At 48.5% G+C, this 22,129-nt stretch overlaps 8 protein-coding genes across 9 annotated transcripts; 3 read left to right on the forward strand and 5 right to left on the reverse strand.

Annotated features, from left to right (window-relative positions):
* Window positions 1-4,005: 4,005 nt before the first annotated feature.
* On the reverse strand, window positions 4,006-8,955 carry LOC9631267 (probable inactive ATP-dependent zinc metalloprotease FTSHI 5, chloroplastic). The gene is made up of 18 exons (XM_024673514.1): window positions 7,887-8,955; window positions 7,431-7,833; window positions 7,177-7,377; window positions 6,826-7,116; window positions 6,428-6,772; window positions 6,242-6,373; window positions 6,004-6,180; window positions 5,830-5,951; window positions 5,568-5,769; window positions 5,383-5,511; window positions 5,137-5,319; window positions 4,958-5,077; window positions 4,716-4,901; window positions 4,589-4,660; window positions 4,476-4,535; window positions 4,310-4,417; window positions 4,175-4,258; window positions 4,006-4,128 (listed from the first exon to the last, which is right to left on the reverse strand). The coding sequence occupies exons 1-18, from the start codon at window positions 8,918-8,920 to the stop codon at window positions 4,078-4,080; spliced, it is 3,900 nt and encodes a 1,299-aa protein (XP_024529282.1). The 5' UTR covers window positions 8,921-8,955; the 3' UTR covers window positions 4,006-4,077.
* A 149-nt stretch (window positions 8,956-9,104) lies between these two features.
* Window positions 9,105-11,187, forward strand: LOC9650097 (glucan endo-1,3-beta-glucosidase 8). Its single transcript, XM_002968077.2, has 2 exons — window positions 9,105-9,600; window positions 10,036-11,187. The coding sequence occupies exons 1-2, from the start codon at window positions 9,239-9,241 to the stop codon at window positions 11,156-11,158; spliced, it is 1,485 nt and encodes a 494-aa protein (XP_002968123.2). The 5' UTR covers window positions 9,105-9,238; the 3' UTR covers window positions 11,159-11,187.
* Window positions 11,188-13,430: 2,243 nt separating this feature from the next.
* On the forward strand, window positions 13,431-15,277 carry LOC9650098 (serine/threonine-protein kinase D6PKL2). Its single transcript, XM_002968078.2, has 2 exons — window positions 13,431-14,342; window positions 14,418-15,277. The coding sequence occupies exons 1-2, from the start codon at window positions 13,879-13,881 to the stop codon at window positions 15,244-15,246; spliced, it is 1,293 nt and encodes a 430-aa protein (XP_002968124.1). The 5' UTR covers window positions 13,431-13,878; the 3' UTR covers window positions 15,247-15,277.
* Window positions 15,278-15,329: 52 nt separating this feature from the next.
* On the forward strand, window positions 15,330-15,890 carry LOC9631269 (ferredoxin). Its single transcript, XM_002968079.3, has one exon. The coding sequence runs from the start codon at window positions 15,374-15,376 to the stop codon at window positions 15,806-15,808; it is 435 nt and encodes a 144-aa protein (XP_002968125.2). The 5' UTR covers window positions 15,330-15,373; the 3' UTR covers window positions 15,809-15,890.
* Window positions 15,859-16,968, reverse strand: LOC9631270 (gibberellin receptor GID1C). Its single transcript, XM_002968395.2, has 2 exons — window positions 16,931-16,968; window positions 15,859-16,844 (listed from the first exon to the last, which is right to left on the reverse strand). The coding sequence occupies exon 2, from the start codon at window positions 16,840-16,842 to the stop codon at window positions 15,880-15,882; it is 963 nt and encodes a 320-aa protein (XP_002968441.2). The 5' UTR covers window positions 16,843-16,844; window positions 16,931-16,968; the 3' UTR covers window positions 15,859-15,879.
* Window positions 16,876-18,561, reverse strand: LOC9650099 (pyridoxine/pyridoxamine 5'-phosphate oxidase 2). Of its 2 annotated transcripts, none has more exons than XM_002968396.2 (8): window positions 18,445-18,561; window positions 17,839-17,888; window positions 17,703-17,760; window positions 17,592-17,624; window positions 17,441-17,536; window positions 17,224-17,385; window positions 17,070-17,171; window positions 16,876-16,993 (listed from the first exon to the last, which is right to left on the reverse strand). In XM_002968396.2, the coding sequence occupies exons 1-7, from the start codon at window positions 18,532-18,534 to the stop codon at window positions 17,082-17,084; spliced, it is 579 nt and encodes a 192-aa protein (XP_002968442.1). In that variant the 5' UTR covers window positions 18,535-18,561; the 3' UTR covers window positions 16,876-16,993; window positions 17,070-17,081. The 2 variants fall into 2 exon arrangements, with proteins under 2 accessions (XP_002968442.1, XP_024529284.1); XM_024673516.1 differs by having other exon boundaries at window positions 16,876-17,020.
* LOC9650100 (GPI-anchored protein LLG1) lies at window positions 18,561-19,290 on the reverse strand. The gene is made up of 3 exons (XM_002968397.2): window positions 19,130-19,290; window positions 19,003-19,074; window positions 18,561-18,935 (listed from the first exon to the last, which is right to left on the reverse strand). Exons 1-3 carry the CDS (start codon window positions 19,191-19,193, stop codon window positions 18,691-18,693), a joined length of 381 nt encoding a protein of 126 aa, XP_002968443.2. The 5' UTR covers window positions 19,194-19,290; the 3' UTR covers window positions 18,561-18,690.
* Window positions 19,291-19,535: 245 nt separating this feature from the next.
* On the reverse strand, window positions 19,536-21,528 carry LOC112345872 (aldehyde oxidase GLOX-like). The gene has a single exon (XM_024673515.1). The coding sequence runs from the start codon at window positions 21,282-21,284 to the stop codon at window positions 19,695-19,697; it is 1,590 nt and encodes a 529-aa protein (XP_024529283.1). The 5' UTR covers window positions 21,285-21,528; the 3' UTR covers window positions 19,536-19,694.
* Between the last annotated feature and the right edge of the window lie 601 nt (window positions 21,529-22,129).

The raw sequence follows: 22,129 nt of genomic DNA on the forward strand, positions 1-22,129 counted from the left end.
AAATTCTTAAGTTGTGATCTGCAGTGCACTTTAAATATAAGTTGGTGCACCGGCATGGGAAGTCATGCCAAACTCCTAGGTGATACCTTCTGTAGATGCATATATGAAGGTTGAGTTCAAGTCCCAACCCTTTAGTGCTTGGGTTTGAGTCCCAACTCACTAGGGTGTAGTGATGGTTTGGAATTTGAGGATATTCATTTTTCGGTGGTTATGGACTCCCAATAAGGAGACTGGCTTAGACATACTACAAAGTGGGGGATGCTCTAGAGTTGTGATGTACAGTTAGATTGCTTAATGTGAAAGCTCAACCTATCTAACTTGAACACTTTGGTGCAAATAGCACCAAGGACATGGTGAATGAAATAGGGACATTTAATCTCAATTGTTATGAACCCTTGGTGGGAAGGGCTAACTTGGGCACACCACCAAGTGTAGGGGATGCCCTTGGGGTTATGGTCAATAAGTTAAAGGTCTAGAAGACATAATATCAATTGGCAAACTTGTTAAGATGTCAAAATTAGATTATTATGTGGTCTTATGGTTAAAATAAGGATAAAGTCCTTGTGAGGTTAAAGAATAAAGTCCCTAGTTCAAAGTGTTAATTTGAACTATTGGTAATGGTGTGGCTTCGTCATAGTAACCAAGTGGAAAAAACATCTAAGGGAAATGAACTGCAATGATGCAGTGGTATTGCGAGTCTAAGAAAGGGTCTTGTGGGTGGATTATTAAGTTGGGTGATACATAAAGCCTGTAGTAGAAAATGCTAGAGAGACCTACTAAAGTGAACACCTTCTGGACTTGGCAAAAACAAAAACTTTGTTATGGAATCGAAAGGATACTTCGAGGATGGAGGTAGTGATTCTATATTACTTGGTGCAACAATCAAAGGATAGGAGTAAAAGACTAGTTGCCAAGAATGAGCCATGGAATTCATTGGAAGGAATCTAAATGGCAAAATTAGACAAAAAACACTAATGTGTTAAATGTTAACGGATTGTGGGAAAGGAAATGTGTTTCCAAGGATAAATTCCCAAATGTTCCAATTTGGCAAAGGTGAAAACTCAAAAAGAGGGAACAGCAAAGTAGCCAAATGATAAGACTGTGGACAACAAGTTATGGAAAAATGGAATTTAGTGCCTAGAGTGGCACAAAATAGGAGAGAGGATGGTGGTGCCCTCAAGTAAAGAACTTTCTAAAATGGGGAAGTGGAGTTTGCACAATATGTGCAATGCAAGGTGTTAGAGACATCTAGGAAATTGACTTTAAGAAGTCAAAATTAAAAGTTTCAAAGTGTGATGGTTATGCTAGTAAAGGCCAAGGCTACTCCTAAATGAATAGTGAAATTGAAATAGAAACGGTGCCTCCAACACATTTAGCATGAACTAAACGAATAAACGGGGAAAGACCACCATTGGTGGTCCTAAGTTGGATGCTCCTTAGAGGATGGACAAGGCATGGTAAGTCTTTGGTGTCAAACCATTGATGAATATTGGCTAGGTACCAAGGATGGAAAGGGTAATATATATTAGTGTTACTTTATAAAATGGTTTATCGTTCAATGAGGATATTGAATTTCATTTATGGGTGGAGTGGCCAAAGTGGAAGCTAAACAAGTGTAACACATTTGGACTAAAAGCTCCGACTTGAAAAGTCGAGAGTGGGAGAGGAACTCCTAAGAAGGGCTTGAGGAATAAGCTTGAAACAAGCAATAAGTGAGTCTTTAAGAAAGGGACATAAAAGGACCAACACATGACATGTGAAAGTGTCGAGATGGAGTCTGAGATGGAGCCTAAAATGGACCCGAGATAGAGTGTAAAATGGACCTGAGATGGAGTCTGAGATGGACCTAAGATGGAGTCCAAAATGGACCCAAAATAGAGTCCTAGATGGAGTCCAAGATGGATTCGAGATGGAGTCCGAGATGGAATTGAGACTGAGACTGAGACTAAGTCCAAGTCTAAAACCAAGACTGAGATCGAGACCAAGTTCAAGTTTGAATACTAATACAAGTTGTCAGGTGAAAACCCAAAGTGATCGTCCCCCCAGGGAGAGGGGGCATGCAGGGGGTTCCAAAAGTATAGTAGGGAAAGTGTGGGGATTGGACCCCAATGGAGCTAGTTTGGCTAAGAAAGGGCAATGTGACCTAAGAAGGTTATGCCCATGTGTTGGGTGATGATATATTTACTGAGGAATCCAAAGCTAGAGTGAATATAAACAAACAAGCGGGGTAGCTTGGTAAAGTGTTTAAGAGCCAACTCTAACTCCCCCAGGAGATCGAATAGTTAATGCTTTCAATCCAAGTATAAGTGGCATTACCTACTTGAATATATAGCATGGCTCAATAGAACCTTGCTCTAGCCCCATGGCTAGAGCACCCAAAGGCGAAGGGAGAGTACCCATAAGGCTTGCATAGGGCTATTGTGTTCTAAAATATTGTCTCAAAGTCCTGGATTGTGGAAAGGAAGAGGAGTAGTCCTCTGGTGTAGTGACCAAGAATGTGGTCATAGGGTGAGAAAGTCCTAGAAGACAATAGGACTTAGTAATCGGGCCTGTGGGCCTTGATTCAGTGGCAATGTTGGCAAATATGGCCATAAATAGAAAGGAATTTGGTGCAAATTGAAAAAGGGATATTAGGGAGGGTTATTCTCTATGTCTATGGGCATCCTAAGGATGCTAAGGAGTGGATTTGAGATGATCATTCATGGACAGATGGCCCAGCCTTTGAGAGACAAGATTTTGATATAGGTAATATTAGATCATTGATGTGACAAAGGTGAATGAGTATGGCTTTATCATAACGGGTTAATAGGTCAATAGTACCTTTGGGTGTTAGTCATAGGATCGGACACGTGGAGCATTTGGATTAAGTGCAAAGGTTGAGTGGAATAAATGCCATTCTTAAGGTTAACAAACCTTAAGTCCAGAATAGAATTTATAGAGGTTGTGAGTGAAACTCCTCCAAGTGGTCGAAAGTGTGGTTAAGTGACTAAAGTAGAGTGGACATTTTAATTACTTACAATTTCCTATACTCTTTGGATATATGCTCAAGAGTTTGGCTCCATCTCTTTTTTTAGTGGGCTAAGGCCTTGAACTCAGGTTCCATTCCACTACCCTTGGCCCACATGTCCAAGGGTTAAGAATCTACTCTATGGTTATCCTATAATAAACCACTATAGGGTAAAGGGAGTGCAAATGTCTCAAATGGTTATAACAACAATGTTAATATTGCAATACATGTTGTTTATGCTGCCCAAGTCAAACTCACCTTAGTTGACCCATGTCACTAGCAAATATTCTACCATGTGATCAATTGTGTAATGAGCTCCTTTAAGAATGTTGAAACATGAAGTCAATAGGAGTTCCAAGTAAAGATCTAAGCACTTATAGAGCACCTCAATCAAGTACACACACAGCCCACAAAATTCAAGAAACCCTATTTATTAGAAATTTACCCAACCAAGAAAATGTGTTGCCCTACTAATTTTACAGTTATCAATATAGTATTTGCCAAAACCAAGGCTAAGAAGCACTATAGCATACAGATTCTACTGCATGCTCCATTTAAGAATTTAGTGAGTTGCAATAAGAGTATATAAAGATTACTTCATAAAATTGCTTGAAGATGCCTTGTTACTAATGGCTGACTATGAACTACAATCAAGACCCTCCAAAACACTAAAACTCATTAAAATTAAATGTAATCTCACTAACATTTATAATTTCATCTTCTCACTAAAAACACTTTAATAAGAACACTTTTAAACAATTAAAGACTCTAAGAAAGGAGCTTAACCCTTCTTTGTCATTGCCTTTCTTCTTATAACTAACCCTCCCATTAATTTCCTCCAATCTTTATTCTTCTTTAGCATAAATTCTCCTCTCATAAAACTCTTAAGGAATATGTGCACATCTCACATCATACTTTAGATGCCACATCAATCAAAAAGACTATTGGACAACTCAAATAACAGAATCACATTTTCTATAAACTCTATCCTCCCCATGTCGAGAAGCTTTCCATCTGACAAAGTGTAGATTAAACCATTAAGAACATATCAGATTTTCGGTTTGTTTCACTCAATTCACTAAAGCTCCCATTAACCTCCCTGTGCCATTTGTAGGCTGTTCCTGTAGCATTCATTTGTTTGTAGGGAGTTTAAAAATCAATTCAAACCTGTAAGGAAGAATCCAAAGCTTGTAGTGTAAATGGCTCCCCCTCGAAAGTTGCTCCTTTCTCCTTGAGAGTCTTCTCCATGAACTGAGACCAGTCAAAATTTTAAATCCGAAAGAGCTCACAACCCAATCAAACCTCCTGCGTGATGTTTTCATGCACAACTAGCTGCTCAACCAAAGCTTCAAGCACTTGTTTGTTTCGTGCCAGAATCTGGCTGGCTCGGTCACAAGCAACAGTGAGAAGCTGCCACCAAAACAAGAGTAAGAAAACACAAGACTGGTCCATTGTAATGATCAATTACCTTCGTGACCTTTCTCTCTATCACCGTCATCTCCTGCAAGCCCATATCCATTGGGCCCTCCTGTTCATCAAACAAAGATAAGAAAGCTTCAAGATTTTCATTCTAGTGCTCACCCCTTTGCTACGGTACACCATCGGACTGTCATCCAAAGCCCATCCATACTCCATGACCATATCTGCCGCAATCTACACCAAACAGTTCCCCTAGCAAATGAGTAAGAAAAAAGTTTAGTAGCTCAACCTGCTTGGCCTCTTCAAGCTGTGGTTCTGCAAGGTTGTTCCTGTCCAGGACCGGCATTAGCATGCAGCATGCTACGTGAGAGGCATAGCATAAAACTAGTTTTTTCTCAAGGTAGTTTCTGGTCTGCGTGTGCGTTTCCAGATATCCTTCTTCAACTCTCCTTGTTAGCCTCGTCCATGCAATCCCCTGACATGGAAGAACTTGGAAATAAAAATGATTTCCTTGAAACATACAACTTGTACCTCCCACGATGTTTCGTCTAGCCATATGTATTCGACAATATCAAAGTTGGGAAGCAAACGCGCAAGCAAGCCTCGAGCAGCAGCCCATACCGCGTGAGGATACTTCGTTTCTCTCGTCCACTGCCGCAAGAAGTTACAGCCAGGACAAGAAAAACACATTGGGAAAAACACGTACTTACCGGATAAAGAGGATCATGGAACTCGATTCCTGGCTTTGATCTGCCTCGCACGTCCATATACCGAACAGTCATTTCGAAATCCTCCTTGGTAACACGGAGGCCGAGCCAATCAATCACGCTCTGATCCCATTTCTTGAGGAGAGGTGTCTTCCTAATCCATTCTGGTACGATTTTGTTATATTTCTGCAAAACAAACCAAAAAAAAAAACATAAGTTGGTGCACTGTAGAAAAGCAGTATACGTTACATCTAATATGCACAGATAACTAAAAAGCTCTTCCTCGTCTTTGGTTTTCCAGTGAGTAGCGCATTGTTGCAAATTAACGGGAATAGGCTCAAGGTCAACATAAGTAAGGCCTTCTGTCTTCTCTGCTACCTGGACGAGAAAAGATTCTAACCAGTTAAGTGAAATTTATACACGCGAGAACTAACCTCTGCCCAATTTACCCAGTCAACCACATGGGGAAACATGGTGTTCCGAGCAATCAGACGAAGCATTTGCTCACGCTGAGTTCTGTTGGGCGGAAGCAATTTAATTGTCCTATCCATTCGTCCCGGTCTACGCAGAGCTTCATCTATCCTCTCAGGATGGCTAGTTGTAGCAAGTACAACCACGCCTTCCTGTGTTTCAAACCTGAAAAAATGGTCAGTAAGTTAGAACAGGGAAAATTTACATCAAACAAAGAAGCCATACCCATCAAGCTCCACGAGCATTTGATTTATCAGAGTCTCTAGCTCCTGTGTGTCTAAATGCATGGTCTCTCCTCGCTTGCCAACGAAGTCGTCAAAGTCGTCCATGAAGAGGATAATAGGTGCCTGCACAAAGGCAATTAATCAAGCGGGACAGCAGCCTAAAGTAAAGACTTACGAACTGTCGGGCCGTCTTAAAAAGCTCACGAACATTTGCAGCCTTTTGCCCAACCCATTCCCCTCCGCCTTGTAAATCAAAACTTTGCAGCTCAACGACTGGAACTCGCGCTTCGGATGCGATGGCTCGAGCCAGTGTCGTCTTTCCGGTTCCTGTTTCTCCTACAATGATAACGCCCTGCAGAACATAAATAAAGCTCAAGCGGCCGACAGAAAAACAATTACGACAAAGTTATTACCCGCGGAGCCCGTGCACCTAATTTTTTGAAAGCTCCCGGATCTCTCAGGAAGCTGACGACTTCATCTACCTCTTCTCTAAAAGTCTCAATACCAACAAAATCGTTTAGCGAGACTGGTGGCTTTCGTATTCTCTGTAAATAAAAAGTAATCAATTTACCGACCAAAAATCCACATATGAGCCTTACCTTCATCTTATCAAACACTCTCTTGATAGGATTTGTAGTTACTTGCTTCAGAAGAGGTGTCATCTCTTTGTAGACCTTCATATGTAGTTCCACAGCTTTGTCATACTGAGACTTAGGCAGTGGAGGAGGTCCAATAAAACGGTAAATGGCTTTTGCCACCCGTGTTACGACAAACAAGAGCGGAACACCAACCACGTAAATACGAAGTGGAAGATCCATCCAAAACGGCAACGCGATCTGACGAGCATCAAACTTAGCCTGGGCTGCCGTCTGCCATTTCATAAGAAATGTCGGTTCAAGAAACTCTGACCCCTTTGGTAGTTCAAACCCAATCATTTCTCGCACCTGTCATAAGAAGTTTGTAAAATGAACACAAGAAAACGCGACAACACACTGACCAGGCGAGGAAGCTTAAGAATTGCCGGGTAACCGAATCGCACCATCAGTTCTCCCAAAAGAGCGTCAAGGCTTTCAAAGTATAAGTCTCTAGCTGCTGCAACGATGCCCAAGTTCCATACGTACAAAACAGCGTCTATCAGCATGACGAAAGGAAGCCTGATCAACTGGAAAGCGGACCACTCTCGTAAAGGTATCCACATTTTTTCCATCACTGTAGGGATTTTGTTCTCCTTTAACATAGCATAAAACGCGTCGAAGGCACCAACGTCTTCCAACCTTTCGTTCAGATCCTAAACAAGATTGAAAAAGAAAATCTGATCACCAAAACAAGGAAATTACAGTTTACTTACCTCGACATCGACAACGTACTCTTGATCGTCACCTTTGAGGCCCACAAAGATGACACGAAGGTCATGCCGGATTCTTACGTGATGGACGAGATTCTTCTCTACAGCATACATGGCCGCTGCGTCTGACATTTCCCACCGCCGAGATTTCTCATTATACCAAGTGTTCTGGAGAACTCTATCCCTCGCTAAAAGCAATTTCTCCTACAGAAGAAAATTAGAAAAAACAAAACTACTTCAAATCGAAAGTAAGATACCTGCTGCTCTTGAATATATTTCTTGCCAGCCTCCGGATGGTCGAGCAAGTGCTGCTTTAATTCTTCTTTTTTGATCGAGCACCACTTCCGCCATCCCAAAATTGTCTTCACGGCTTCAGGGCCCGGAACGTCTGAGACGCTTCCCCCTAGAGCAGAATAAAGTTCGATCGATCCTAGTTTTCCGTCAACAGCCGACACTGCTTTTCTTTCATCGGAACCAGCAAACTGGATATGCCGTCGAAGCAATTCATCCACCTCAGATTTCACGGTACTGTCGACTGGCACTACGCCTTTCTCCTGTTTGTCTAAAGCCAGTGGCAAAATACTTTCCTCCCATATTTCTTTCCCTGACGCTCTAAGATCGTTCGCTATGCGTGACTCTAGACGTTCGGGCAGCCGGAACCTGAACAGAACGGAATTCTTTAGTGTCTCGCTCACTCCAACAGGCACTCTTACTTGGCAGCCTCCTCGAGCTCCGCCGCAAAAATGGCAGTAAAGTTTGGTATCTCGTGCCACGCCCTCAGCCACCCCTCGTACTCGGATCCCACAAGCTCCGCTTTCACGTTCACAATTTTAGCTCTCAGCTCCTCGGTCTTTGAAAAGAATAGCGATTCCTGAGCATCGACTTGGTCATCCGATTCCGACTTCGGAGAGAAAGCCTTCGTTGAGCCACCTAGATCGTCCTCTGCTGGTTGCGTTTCTGCAGCGTCAAACTTCTTTCTCAAACCAGGAAAGCCATCCATAGCCTCGTTGAGCTCCTTCATCAGGGACGCTTCTTCCTTCCTCAGCTTAGCCAGGTGCGAGCTCGTCTTTAGCAAAACCTCTCCTTGCAACCTTCGAGCTCCCATCGTCAACTTTCGCCGGGCTTGCACTAGAGCCCCGCGGACTCTAAATTCCACCTCGAGGCTCCGGGCTTCGGACTTCCCAGCCAGTTCCTCAATCTCTTTCAGCATGTCCTTGACACCAAGCACTTCCCTGTACATCAATTCCCTCTCTTCGATTCCCTGCCGGAACTTCTCAAACCTCTTGTCCAAGCCATAGATCTCAAACAATCTCTTCCTCATCGGTCCCATCTGCTCCATCTCTCGATGAAACCCGTCCTTCCACTCCACAAATCTAGAATGTAAATCCGGGGCTGTGATCTTCTGCTCTTCCTCCTCTCCCACAAAAGCAGGAGCAGCAAACGCCGGGCGATGAGCTCCCAAGGCAGCCAGAGCGACAACAGCGATTCCAACCCCCAAAATCTTCGCCAAGCTCCCAAGCCAGCCAGAATCCCGTCGCTCGATGGACGGCAAATCCGCAGGAAAATTGGCTGCCCGTCGCCTGGGAGCGCTGCGAAGCCGCTCTACCGCGAGATTATGCCCTGCATTGCTCCCTGCCTTCGCTCTGACAAGAATCTTACCCCGGCGAGACGAATGCGGGGCAGGAATCCTGCTCCGGGCGCTCGGATTCGTCGGGCACGCCAGCAAGAGCAGCGATACGGCTCCCATCGCGCATCCCCGTCGCTCAAACCCCAGCCATGCCTGTGTAAACCCTAAACCTCAACCAAGCAGTCACTAATATCGACGGCTGTAATGCTTCCACGTGGAGGTGGGAAATCGCGGCTCAAACTCAGGCGTCCAAATATAACAAACCCCTGTTTAAACCCTAACACCGTTCACACATTTTTTTGTTCTTCTTCCTCTTCTTCTTTCTTCGCGCGAGGCGCATTCTATCTAATAATCCTCTCACACTCTTGCGCGGCGATCGATCGCCCGCATTCTTTCGCAGCGCCAGCATCTCCATTCTTTCCAGCGCTCGGCGATCTCATGGGTTCAATCGCGCTCCCGTCGCGGCGCTGGATCTTGATCGCGCTCGTGGCAGCGGCGGTGGCGCTGGCAGCGATGACGGGCGTGGATTCCGTGGGCGTGAATTGGGGCACAGTCACGTCTCACCGCCTCCCGGACAAGATGATCGTCAAGCTGCTCCAGGAAAGCCGGATTTCCAAGGTGAAGCTCTTCGACGCGGATCCCAGCGTGATCCGGGCCTTCGCAGGGACCGATTTGGAGCTCATGGTGGCGGTTCCAAACGATCTCCTCGAGGACATGGCGTTTAGCGAGAAGGCCGCGCGGAGATTTGTGCGAAGAAACATCACTAAGTTCTTATCCCACCAAGATGGCGTCAATATCAGGTATTTACACTCTTGCTCTTCCATACCCAGCCTTCTAGGGAGTTTTTTTCTCGTTTCTTCTTCCTCTTCCACTTTGTTCCAGCCTTTGGAGTAAAGGATTTTTAAGTGAGGAGAGAAAAGTGTTGGCACTTATGGGGTGGTACCAGCTCTAGAAAAACATTTTCTCAAAGCCATTGAGTGCCCAGAATGTGCTTAAAGGCGTACGTACAGTTCCTGGATGCTCGAGTCACTTTAGAGCTTATGCTTCTGCAAAGAATCTGGAAAGCGTGAAAGTATGATAGGAACTTTTCCCCCTTTTCTTTTTGTTTCATATGATTTCTAGAGCGATCAGTCTACACGTTTTGGAGCTAAACAGTGTGATAGGAAGATAAGTTTTTCTAGTGCTAGCTCGAGATGCTTGATTTAATCCATTCGTGATTGGTTTGGATCTCACAGGTACATTGCGGTGGGAAACGAACCTTTTCTCAAAGCCTACAACGGATCATACGAGGACGTGACCATCCCGGCCATCCGAAACATGCAACAGGCGATCGAACAGGCCGGGATCCAACACAAGGTGACGCTGGTGGTACCACTCAACGCAGACATTCTCACTAGCTCCGGCAACTCAGGCAAACCATCGCAAGGAGCCATCCGCCCCGACATCCGGAGGCTGATGCGAACGATCCTCGAGTTCCTGGACAAGCACAAAGCTCCCTTCGTCATCAACATGTATCCCTTCCTCAGCTTGCAACAAGACTCTCACTTCCCAAGCGACTTCGCCTTCTTCGACGGCACCGCGCACGTCCTGTCCGACGGCAGAAACATCTACTCAAACGTTTTCGACGCGAGCTACGACTTGCTCGTCTCGGCGCTGGCGAGAGAAGGTTTCCCAGACATGGAGATCGTCGTGGGAGAGGTCGGCTGGCCAACCGATGGAGATATCTATGCAAACATCCCAAACGCGCAGCGGTTCAACCAGCAGCTCATCCGGCACGTAACCAGCAACCGAGGCACACCACTCCGGCCGGGGATCCCGATCGAGATATACATCTTCGGCCTCGTCGACGAGGACCGGAAGAGCGTTCTTCCGGGCAACTTTGAGCGGCACTGGGGGCTTTACCGCTACGATGGCAAGCCGAAGTACTCGCTGGACGTGTCCGGCCGCGGTGGAAACGGTCTGAGCAGCCCGATCAACCTCATGAGCGTCTCCGGGGTGACTTACCTCCCGTCGCGCTGGTGCGTTCTCAATCCGGAAGTGGACGATCTCTCCAAGCTTCCGGCGACGATAAGCTACGCTTGCAGCTATGCCGACTGTAGCACGCTCGCTTACGGGGGATCTTGCAACCACATTGGACGGACAGGGAATGCTTCGTATGCTTTCAACAGCTTCTACCAGATGAACAACCAGCGTACCGAGAGCTGCCACTTTGGAGGGCTGGGGATGATCACGGAGACTGATCCTTCCAGTGGGAACTGCCAGTTTCGGGTGGAGATCACGCCTTGGTCGGCTGCTAGTACTGTGTGGAGAGGTGGTGCTGCTCTCCTCGTGGTTTCCTTGTTGGTAGCTTTGTCGTAATTAAAAGGTTTAAAGGCCATATTTATAGATAGTGCTTATTAAATCATATTTATATTAACAAGTATGACATTTGTATGTGCATGGTTAGTAGTATTCCTAAGGATTAACTATTTTAATACGGGGTTATGCTCAGAGCGAGTTTATGGGTCTCTCAAGGCTTTTGCTGTTAATATTTGTCGTCTTAGCAAGCACGTCTTCGATTGTGGTAAGCTTTTCGTTCTATGGAGACTATGTAATCTTTTCCCCATAACATGTTTAGAGATGTGCAAACCAACCTTGTGGTGGCTTTCTAAGGAGCTGTATCATTATGTCTTTCAAAACTAGAGTCCTAAAAGCCATATGCATGGTTGCTGGCTCATGGAAAAATCTAACACTGCCTATAAATTCGTGTGGGGAAGGTTTAAATTGCAAGGTTGAGGAATACCAGTTGATTTGCACTGATTATTCGTCCAAACGACTCAACATGGAAGCATATATAACTCTTGCCAATGGAACACTTAACTGTTGCAAAGCTCTTTGACAAAACGATAATAACAAAAGGAAAAAAAAAACATTAGTGTTTAGAGCGAAAGCACTGCACTCTAGTGAAACTTAACTCTTCGATCGCTCTGAAATTGAAACTGAAAGCTTGCCTCATGTGAAGAACTAATCAGCCATAGAGTGGTAGCAAAAAATGTAACTAATTGTCATGATTTTTATCCATCGCGACAGTGGTGACAATGCTTTTGCCAAGGCATTCCTACAACATCAATCCAAACAAGACGTCAAATTAGCAGAGCTCAAAAACCCCAGTCTACGTACTCCGCTTTTGGCCAAGAGCAAGCTCTCCGCGGTTGGAAAGCTCTGGAGCAGCAGGAAGCAGCGAATCGCTACCAGGAGCCTTCGAAAGACTGGGGCCTTGAGACGAGTGGAGAAGAGCGAGAAGCCGTTCTCGATGGCCCAGATCGCGAGCTGTTCGTTCTTCACCTGGATCTCGTCGATGTCAAAGCGGTGTTCCATCTTATCCTGCAGGTCCTCCGCGAGGTTGGGGTCCGGATGAGACGCGCGGCTCCCAGTGGATCCCGCTTTGGCCATCTGAGCGATCATGGAGGCCGCTCGGTGATCTCTCTTGTTCTCTATCGGCTTCAAGGCCGCCATTCTGTAAACAGCATTCGTGTCTTGTCAACCATAGAACTATAACGCTGTACATGACATACCGTCGCCTGTGAGATCTGGATCCGAAAGTCCCTAGCCTGTGACACAAAAATTCCATCATGTCCAGTATCGGGTCGATCCTTCTAACGTTAAAGTTACGGCATACCGGTTTGCTGGTTGGCTCGGCTGATCGAGTTCGGTCAGACGACTCGCTCGTGGCGTCCCCTCGGTGTGAAGCATTACTTCCTCCCTGGAAGATCCACTGTAAAACAAATATCATCTCTTTTCTAGAAAATTTCGAGACTGTTCGCGCATGAACGCTGAGGACTTCCTTGGCTACGAGTATCCCCGGAAGTTCTTGAGAAAGATGAACTTCAAAGTTATGGAATACCTTTCTGGTTCTGGTTCAAGCTCACGCAAAATCACTTCCTCATCGGAAGAACTGCAAACAAAAAAAATCTGGGCATTAGCTCTATTTCTTGAAACTTTCGAGACTTCTTCAAGCATGATCAAAGCTAAGGACTTCCTTCGATCTGATAACGCATTGGTAGGCGGTGAAAGGGAGGAGGAGGAGGCAAAACGACGCTCATCGCAATTAATCCTTGGTGCGCCGAGAAACCAGGAAAATCAAAAGAAAATCTTTAGAAGCTCACATATTACGGGCGAGATCGACCAGAGAGACAGCATCGATGCCGAACGATCACGAAAGACGGTGAAAACAAGCTCCCGACAAGAGAAATTTCACAAGCACGCGAGACGCAGCGAGAGATTGCAAGAGAGACGCCTCGCCGATCGGCCTAAACCTCAAACATGATCACGCAGACCTGGCGCCTTGATCGCTGCCCTCCGCGCTCTCGTCCTCCATTTTGCAGGACCTAGCTCGAAGGCGGGCAAAAGAATGATTTGAATGACATGGCCACGCTGTCCACAAACGTGGCAAAATCCCAGCCGTCCGATTTCTTCTATGTCCGGTCACGTGATTATGTCCTGCGGCTAAATTAACCTAGAGTATATTCTAGTATCTTTGTGACATTACGCATAACACAAAAAAAAAAGTGAGAGTGAATCTAACCTAACAGAGCATATTCTAAGCACATTCACATTTGCGATTTGCTCTGTAGGCGCATTACCTTTTAGGGCTCTTGGGGTCTTGATCGCGCGTAGGTGGAAAGATCGCAGGGATCAATGGATCCGAAAGCGAGCAGGCCAGCGGGGTAGCGAGAAGGGCACGGGCCACACGAGCCGAGCGTTGTTCACGCATTAAATTTCAGGGCGGCACAGTAGTGAATGGGAAAGAAAGGGGCAGTCAATTGACTAGCGACAAAGGGCGATGATTCTTCCTCCCATGTTTACTGGTCTAAAAGCGTAACTGGTGATGTTCGTGGCGCGACCGGCGCTACGAGGAGCTGTTCTTTTGATCGCCCAAACAGGGGACCCCAATTTCCCCATCAAATTGGCTGCTCCTGGACGCCAAGATCGATTCTTTCCGTCCTGGGGTCGCTTTGATCGCGGGTTAGTGTCGTAATCTGGAAGAATTCGCAGGAATTGGCCTGGAATCGAGCAGGATTGGACGAGGAACCAGCGAAATGGGGGATGACAACGAGGAGGACCGCCAATCCGTGGTATCTAGATCTAGTAGCTGTAGGAGCAGCAGCAGTAAACCTCACAAGGCCAACGATGCGGGATGGGAGGCGATCCGGTCGGTGGAAGCGCGCGACGGGAACATCAATCTCTCCCACTTCAAGCTCCTCCAGCGATTGGGCAGCGGCGACATCGGCAGCGTCTATCTATCGGAATTGCGGGGCTTTCGCTGCCTGTTTGCGATGAAGGTGATGGACAAGACCGCTCTGGCAGCCAGGAACAAGCTCCTGAGAGCTGCCACCGAGAGGTCCATCCTGGAGAAGCTCGATCATCCCTTCCTCCCAACGCTCTACGCGCACTTCGACACGGCGAATTTTTCGTGCCTGATTATGGAGTACTGCCCGGGAGGAGATCTCCACACGCTGCGCCAGCGGCAGCTCACAAAGCGATTCGACAACGAAGCAGTGAGGTAGGATTTGTTTTTATTTCTCCTCTTTTCGGCCGTGATCGATCCAAATGTGGCCTTGATTGATCAATCTCGCAGGTTCTACGCGGCAGAGATCTTGCTCGCGCTCGAGTACCTCCACATGATGGGCGTCGTCTACCGGGATTTGAAGCCCGAGAATGTGCTCGTCCGCCACGACGGCCACATCATGCTCTCGGACTTCGACCTCTCCCTGATCTGCGATGTGAGCCCTACGGTGATCCAATCGCCACCTCCAGGAACAGCAGCCAGAAGAAGAGCCCCCTCTTTCTCCTCGTCCTCGTCTTCAACCGGCAAATTAGGGCGCCTCGGCGGGGGCGCATCGCCGTCGTGCATCCTGCCAGCGTGTGTCGCTCCCTGCACGGTGGACCGCCCGATGCCCCCAGCCGGTCAACTCAGGTCAACACGGGTCAACCCCCTCCCGGAGCTAGTCGCCGAGCCCACGGGCGCGCGCTCCATGTCGTTCGTGGGCACGCACGAGTACCTGGCGCCCGAGATAATCTCCGGCTATGGCCACGGCAGCGCGGTGGACTGGTGGACGCTGGGCATTTTCCTCTTCGAGATGTTCCACGGGAGGACGCCCTTCAAGGGGGGCGACAACGAGAGCACGCTGGTGAATGTGCTGACCAAGCCGCTCGAATTCGGGGGAGCCGCCGAGGGCGTGGAGCTCGGCGAGGACGCCAGGAGCTTGATCCGGGGCCTCCTCGCCAAGGATCCCGCCAAGCGCATTGCCTCCGCCAGGGGCGCCGTGGAGATCAAGCAGCACCCCTTCTTCGCGGGCACGAATTGGGCGCTGGTTCGCTGCGCCGCCCCGCCCGAGGTCCCCAAGGCGCTCCTCTGGCGGAAGAAGAACACGGGATCCAAGAGCGACGACGTTGAATACTTCTAGCCTCTGGTCAATGGCCACAGCCTCCAGTCAACTATGTTAAATGGGCCGTTGACTATCCTGTCAACGGCCCCTGGTCAACGGCAATATGGATGTTTGAATGTGGTGACCTAAAAACAGAGCTGTGGCAATGGCGACTCTGGGTGTGGCTGGAATGTGCCTCGTCCGGGCGCGAGGTGAGAGATTTGGGGGAAATTCGGCGCTGGGTAGGGCGAGGATGCGCGGCGCGAGGCTCCAGTGCGCGGGGCCGAGGGTGTTTGAGGTGGAGATGGAGCACGAGGGGAAGATCCACACATTGAGAGTGCCCGAGGACGAGACGATCCTGTCCAAGGCGCTCGAGGAAGGGGTGGAGGTTCCGCACGATTGCAAGCTCGGGGTGTGCATGACTTGCCCCGCGAAGCTGGAGAGGGGGCGAGTGAATCAATCGGAGGGGATGCTGAGCGACGATGTGGTCGACAAGGGCTACGCTCTTCTGTGCGTCGCGTATCCGCTGGAGGATTGCCGGATCCGGACGATTCCAGAGGACGAGCTTGTTTCCTTGCAGCTGGTGACATCCTCGGATTGAGGGCTAGCGCTAGAAACCATCCCAATATCATAGAATCAAGAATGATAGAATAGCAAAACAACGAATATGCTTTAGGATGAAACGAATATGCCTCGCGCGAACGAACATAGTTTGTCCAAGAATTGTGCCACTTCCCGGGATCCTGGAGCAACATAGAAGGCGTGATCCGCGGCCTCGAGCAGCAAAAGCTCCGGATCCATCCCACATTCGCGCATCACCTCCACGAATTCCAGCGCGCGATCGCGCAGCACGTCGAGCCCGCCGGCGACGACGAGGGTGCTGGGCAGATCGAGCTCGCGCAGCTGGGCCTTCAGATCCGGCGCAAAGACGCGGCAGTAGGGATGATTCCTGCTCGCTCCAACCGGCAGTGCCAGCTCCCAGAACCGATCGCACATATCCGTGCTGAGCAGCGAAGTGGGTGACTGGAGATTGGTCTCGGAAGGAAGCCGAACAATGCCGCCAAAGAATGGCTGGATCAAGACGCGCCCTTTGATCTGGAGCTCGCCCAAATCCTCCGCCGCCGCTCGCATTGCGACATGGTGCGCGAGATTGCCCCCAGCGCTATCGCCCATCACCAGGATCTTGGAGAGATCGGCGTGGGCAGCGATCCACGGATCCTTGCGGCCTCCCTGTTCTTGAGCGAGCCATTTGAGCGCCGCGAATCCATCGTCGTAAGCCGCCGGGAGCCGGTTCTCGGGAGCTAGGCGGTAATTGACAGAGATCACGAGAGCTCCCAGTTTCTTGGAGATGCTCTCGCAGAGGACATGGAACTCCAAGGTATTCGCGGTGAAGGACACGAATCCGCCGCCATGGAAGTAGAGCACTACTGGAAGCTTTTCGTTCTTACCTTTGGGGAGAAAGACCCTCGCCCAGATCCGGAGCTTCTCGTCGATGGTTACGTCTCTCGAGGCGATTGGATTGCCGCTAGGATCCGCTTCCACGCAGAGGGACTTGGGCATGGATTTGCGAGCAAAGGATCGATCCACGAAGAACAATCCATCGGGGAACTCCTTGGCGACTTGGAGCGACGGCATTGCTGGAAAATCAAGGAAGAAAGAAAACGCTTGGACACAAACCACGAGGCTGGTTTTAAGATAACAAGGTAACAAAACAATATCTCACCAAAATTTCTAGCAAACGACCCGCGACTTGCGTATCCTGCATTGATCAACGAGACAAATCTGTCTGCACTCGATTAAAAAGTATCAAAACCTGCTTGAATGCGTCAAAGAGATATAGAACAAACAAAGAAAAGCTTAACTTTAGCCCGATCTCAAGGATTCACTGCCTGGCTCGTCCAATCTCCACCGCTGGAGCTCCGGAACACTATTCTCTTGTGTTGTTTAAGATGCAAGTAGTCAACCTGTTCGCTAAGATTGTAATCTTCTGGAAAAAAAAATCAAAACTTCACAGACCTCAACCGGGTGGAGCGTAACAACGCAGAAGGTATCAACGGGGGGCTGCGTGCTCTCGAGCCGAACCTCTTCTGGATGAGACTCTTTTGGCTGGCCTGGATGTGGCCACGTAAATTGTTTTCGAGTTTGCAAAGAGCTGCTAAACCATGACTTCTCTCTTATCTACACACAGACCACAAGATCAAAGTCCAGCTTTTTCTAGAACCGAAAAGCGCACCTCTTTCTTTAACGGATCGTCTTCCGTGTGGCTTATAACTTCGATGTCACCGTGAATGCGAAATTGTTCCCAGCTATCAGTGAAGTAATAACAAACCTGCAAGGAAAAAGATTAGAAGAAGAAATACTTAGAATCAAACAGCGTCAATCACCTCGGCCACGGGACAGTGTTGAGCTTCTTGTACCTTGCAAAGGAAACAAGGAGAGCTATCACATATTTAGCCGCGAGAGATCGGAGTGAAAGCTTTTGGCAGCATGCTTGCCTTGTTGCTTCTGGAGTCTGTCGTAAACAGCAGATCGTCAGTCCCGTCAGCAAATCCCCTGGTCGAGAACCAAAAGAAAAACCACAAAAAAGCCAGTTGGCCATGGCAGATACTCTCAAAGACACGAAAGACTTGCCTGAAAACGACAGTTCGATTTGCGGGTGTTCCATTTGCTCTAACAGTAGCCTGCCAATCGCATGAACAACAGCTTGTAAGAAAGAATTCCAGAATTCAAGTGAAAAAAAAGTCCGAAGTTCTCTTCCAGGAAAATCAAGAAGGCATGCAAACACATTACCAAAAAGAGCTGCACACAATCTTCACAGGACAGTACAGCAAGCACGAAGAACTCCTGGGAGAAACGAGCTAGAATCACGAGAATTTCGAGAATGACTAAGCTCTACAACTACGAAATCAAAGGAAAAAATTTTCCAGAAATTCACTTGTCCGACAGCTCTAGCAAGAAATCGCATGAACAGCGTGTAAGAGAAAGAATTCCAGAAATCACGAATCCGAATTTCTCTTCCAGGAAAAGATGCAAGCTCCAGAATCATTACCGAAAAGAGATCTTCACAGGAGCACGAAGAACTCCTGAGACTACGAACCAGATCATAAGAAACTCGAGAATGACTCAAGCTCTCACAACTACGCAATTAAAGGAAAAATTCCAGAAAATTCTCTCTTCCGGCAGCTCTAGCAAGAAATCTTCGTCTTGCTTTGCTTGAATCAGGGAGGAATCTCTTACCAGCTGACAAAATCTGCTGTGCCGGAGCCGAGAATGCGATTCTAGAGCGCTCTCCAGTAGCTGGCGCCATGGAAGAATGCGCTCACCCATTCTCCAAGAACACAGACAAAACCTAGGGCTTATAGTCTTCTTGCATATATCAATCGATGATAGAAATAATATCAAGCAAAACAATGGAGGGATCTATGGATCGAGCGATCGATCCAAGAGCTTGATTGATCTATGAAGAATCCATAGTCAAATCTTCTAGGAGCACAGGCTACTGCCACTGTTGCATCGCCCGACGAAGACGCCATTGGGGTAATTCCCAGCGTAGTTGAGATAGGCCATGAATTCGACCGGGCAAGTGGTGGAGAAATCGTTCACTTGGGTCGTGTACTTGCAAGCCATCTTCTTGAACGCGCCACAGCACGCCTCCTGGTGATACTGGGGTCCCTTGCAAACGCTCGTCACCTCGGCGTAGTCCACCTTGGAGAAATCCGTGGCGCAGCCTGCCCAAGGAAGAGATTTGCGCGACTTGGATGGATCAAACAAGAATGGATCCAAGAGAGAGCTTACCTGTGGAGCTCTTGGAAGCGGCAGTCACTTGTGCCTCGCTCATCTCGAATCCGGCAGTGTAGGCGTGGGCATCTGGAATGAAAATGCCGAGATTACAGAGACCACCGTCGCAAGATCCAATGCTCACCGTGTAGAAACGCTGCGAAGACAAGCGCCAGGAGGAGGAGGACGATTTGGGTCGAGGAAGCCATGGCCAAGCTCGCAGAGAGACGATGGATCGAGCGAAGAGATCGCAGCGGCGATGGGTAAAGGTGTGGAAAAGAGGAGATGAATTTATTCGTCACACTCCACTTACCTAACAAGCTTTCAATGCTCTGCTGATTCAGGCAGTGTGTCAGAAAGGCGGTCAGGAAATTTACTCTTCTCGAAAAGGGCGGACGGGGATTCGATCAAGTTTAAGATCATTTTCCAGAAATCTTAAGCGCCATGCTGGGATTCGATCAAGTTTTTCCAGGAATCTTAAGCGTCATGCTGGGATTCGATCAAGTTTTTCCAGGAATCTTAAGCGCCGCGCTGGATCATGAGCTATCAAGTAAGCTTAAATGTTTCTTTCTTTATTCCTAGCATCTACCTCGATGAATATTTATATGGCAGGGATCTCGCATTGCTAGCAGCGGAGCAACCAAAAGAATGGCTTGTAGAGATCCAGGAAAGAATGGCAAAAAAAAGAGAAAGAAGAGATATGGGCGCTCTTAACTCGTCACCAGGACCCATACCGCCTGGCTGGGGATCCCGTTGTGAAGCGCAAAGAGCATGTAGTAAGATGGAGGAGCCACGCCGGAGCTCGGGGGTGCCGTGCTGGCCACATAGTAAGTGTTGGCGTAACTCAGCACCGATGCTGCTACTGGCAACTTGAGCTGCCGCTGGCCTTGCGAAAAGGAATGCGTGGTAAATGGCGAGCTCAGCAGCGTAAGCTGGATGTTCCCGACCAGCTTTCCGGGGATCGCAACGTCGACGCTGAAAGGCATGCCGTAGGTGATGGTGAAGGGGTTCTTCGCGATCCTCGGCCTCAGCCAGTCATTGGTAGCGTCCAAGTATGCCGGAGAGAAGGTTTCCACTCGGAGCTCGGTCGGGAATGGGCCAGTGTACTGATACGTGTAGCGGGTGTTACTCCCAGCAACGAGAACTCGGCCGTCGGGAAGAAGGTTGGCGGTGGAGTGATAAACTCGGGGGATGGTGGACGGAGCCTGGATCTCGAAAGTTTTCTTGTCCGGGTCGTAGAGAAGCGGATTGAGGATGGGATTGGAAGCGAGCAGATATCCTTGCGAGCCGTTTTGTGCGCCGTTGATGATCAGGACTTTGGCAGTCGGAAGCAGCACCATGTCTCCCATGTTTCTCCGGAAAGGCATGTAGGACATGTCCCAGAAGGGGGAGTTGGAGGTGACTTCCATCCGGCCGCAGGTCTGCGAGGCACCGTATTGAGGGCCCGAGCTTTTGAACGAGGCCTGGTTTGCTCCACCGCAGACGAGGACTTCGGCCTTTGAGTAGCTGTTGGCGGTGTCGAGAGCGAGCATGACGGAGCTTCCGGAACAGGGGTAGTTCCTCGGCTCGCCTGGGATGGTCGGGAACTTCCTGACGACGGTGTTGGTGAAGTAATTGAGCAGGATCGAGTCGCGGTTCGCAAAGATGTAGAGAAGGTTGCTTGGGAGGAGGTGGAGGTATGGATACAAGTTGTCATCCTGGAAGTCGGCCGTATCCTTGAGGAACTGGAGATAGAACTGGCCGCCAGTCGGCTGGAACTCGTAGTTGTAGACTCCGCGGCCGCCAACAACGATAATTCGTCCGTCGGGGAGGATCTGGTTGCTCGCGTACCACCTTGAGGATTGCAAGTTGGTGCTCGACTCCATCCAGTTGCACCAGGAACCGCTGGAGCAGGGAGTGAAGTAGCGGATGATGCTACCACCGTCGGCACTCCCCCCGGTTTGCATGAGAGTTCCATTGGGAAGGAACTGGCCGGAGCTACACCAGGTGTCCGAGTATATGAAAACGGGGCGTACCGTGTTAGAGGATGGATCGTAGATGACCGAGTGAGCGGTGCAGTCGTGAGTGGTCATCATGTCTGCTGGATTATCTCGGCAGTTTCCGACCAGGTTGATTGCCGAAGGCCCAATGTTGGTGCGGTCGAGGAAGATGACGTTACCATAGTGAGTGACGGCGGTGTGCATGGAGGAAATGCCGGCATTCTGGAGAACAATGTTGAATCGGCCCGGCTGCTGAGCGAGTGAGAGGCAGAAGCAGCAGCTCAAGAGCGCCAGGACTGTCCTCGCTCTCCTGTTATTCATCTTGGCATCGATAGGAAGCGATGAGATCTTTTGTTCACTACGATTCCAGCGGCAGCAGCAGCAAGCAGGAATGTAAGTAGTGACTACTTTCTTTTGTCTTTCTTTCGATCTTGTGACTCACAGTTTCTTTTTCGAGCAGGAACCTGAATGTGAACAACTCTTGTGTGCTCCTGCTCCTGCCAAGCGAAGCGAATGGAGAGCTAAAGCCTGCACGGAGTTGAGACTGATAGATTTCGCAATGCTGCAAGGAAGTGGCCACGTCTATCTGACTATGGAGCTGCTCCTACGAGCCTTTCAATCAAGACCTCACCAAAGCTGTAGACTCGGAAGAGCCGTGCTCTTTACTGAAACGAGGGAAGCGCACACATCAACCTCACGGCCACTGCTGCGCCACTGCTACACTCTGCTGCAAGCGTCGGCTTTCCTTTGGCGTTGCTCCAGGAAGAAGAGGCGAGCTAAATGGATCCAAAAACACGATCGAGGCACCGAAAGACAGGCCAGTGGTAAGTTTCCTTTCTATGCTTTTCCTTCATGTTTCTTAAATGTCGTCCTGGCTCTGTCTTTAGAAACAACAGGGAAGCAGCAGCTGGAGCTTTAACTAGTCGATCCGGCTTATTATTGAACGATTAGTTATCAACAAGAAAGTAGAGGTGGTGGACAAAAAATAAAGATTTTCCCGCTGTTGGTGGTCTGTCGGCATCGAGTGGTATGTTAGCTGGAGTTTGCTAATGACTCTGATTCGTGGACCCTCACATTGTTTCGCAGTTGTGCTTGGAAGTTTTTATTCAAGGCTTTGGTTGTTGGAAGGAGGAATGAAGCCTTTGTGTTGGTGGTTCGATCAAGTC

This window comes from Selaginella moellendorffii, unplaced genomic scaffold, assembly GCF_000143415.4.
Source record: "Selaginella moellendorffii unplaced genomic scaffold, v1.0 SELMOscaffold_10, whole genome shotgun sequence".
In the NCBI taxonomy this organism is placed as follows: domain Eukaryota; kingdom Viridiplantae; phylum Streptophyta; class Lycopodiopsida; order Selaginellales; family Selaginellaceae; genus Selaginella; species Selaginella moellendorffii.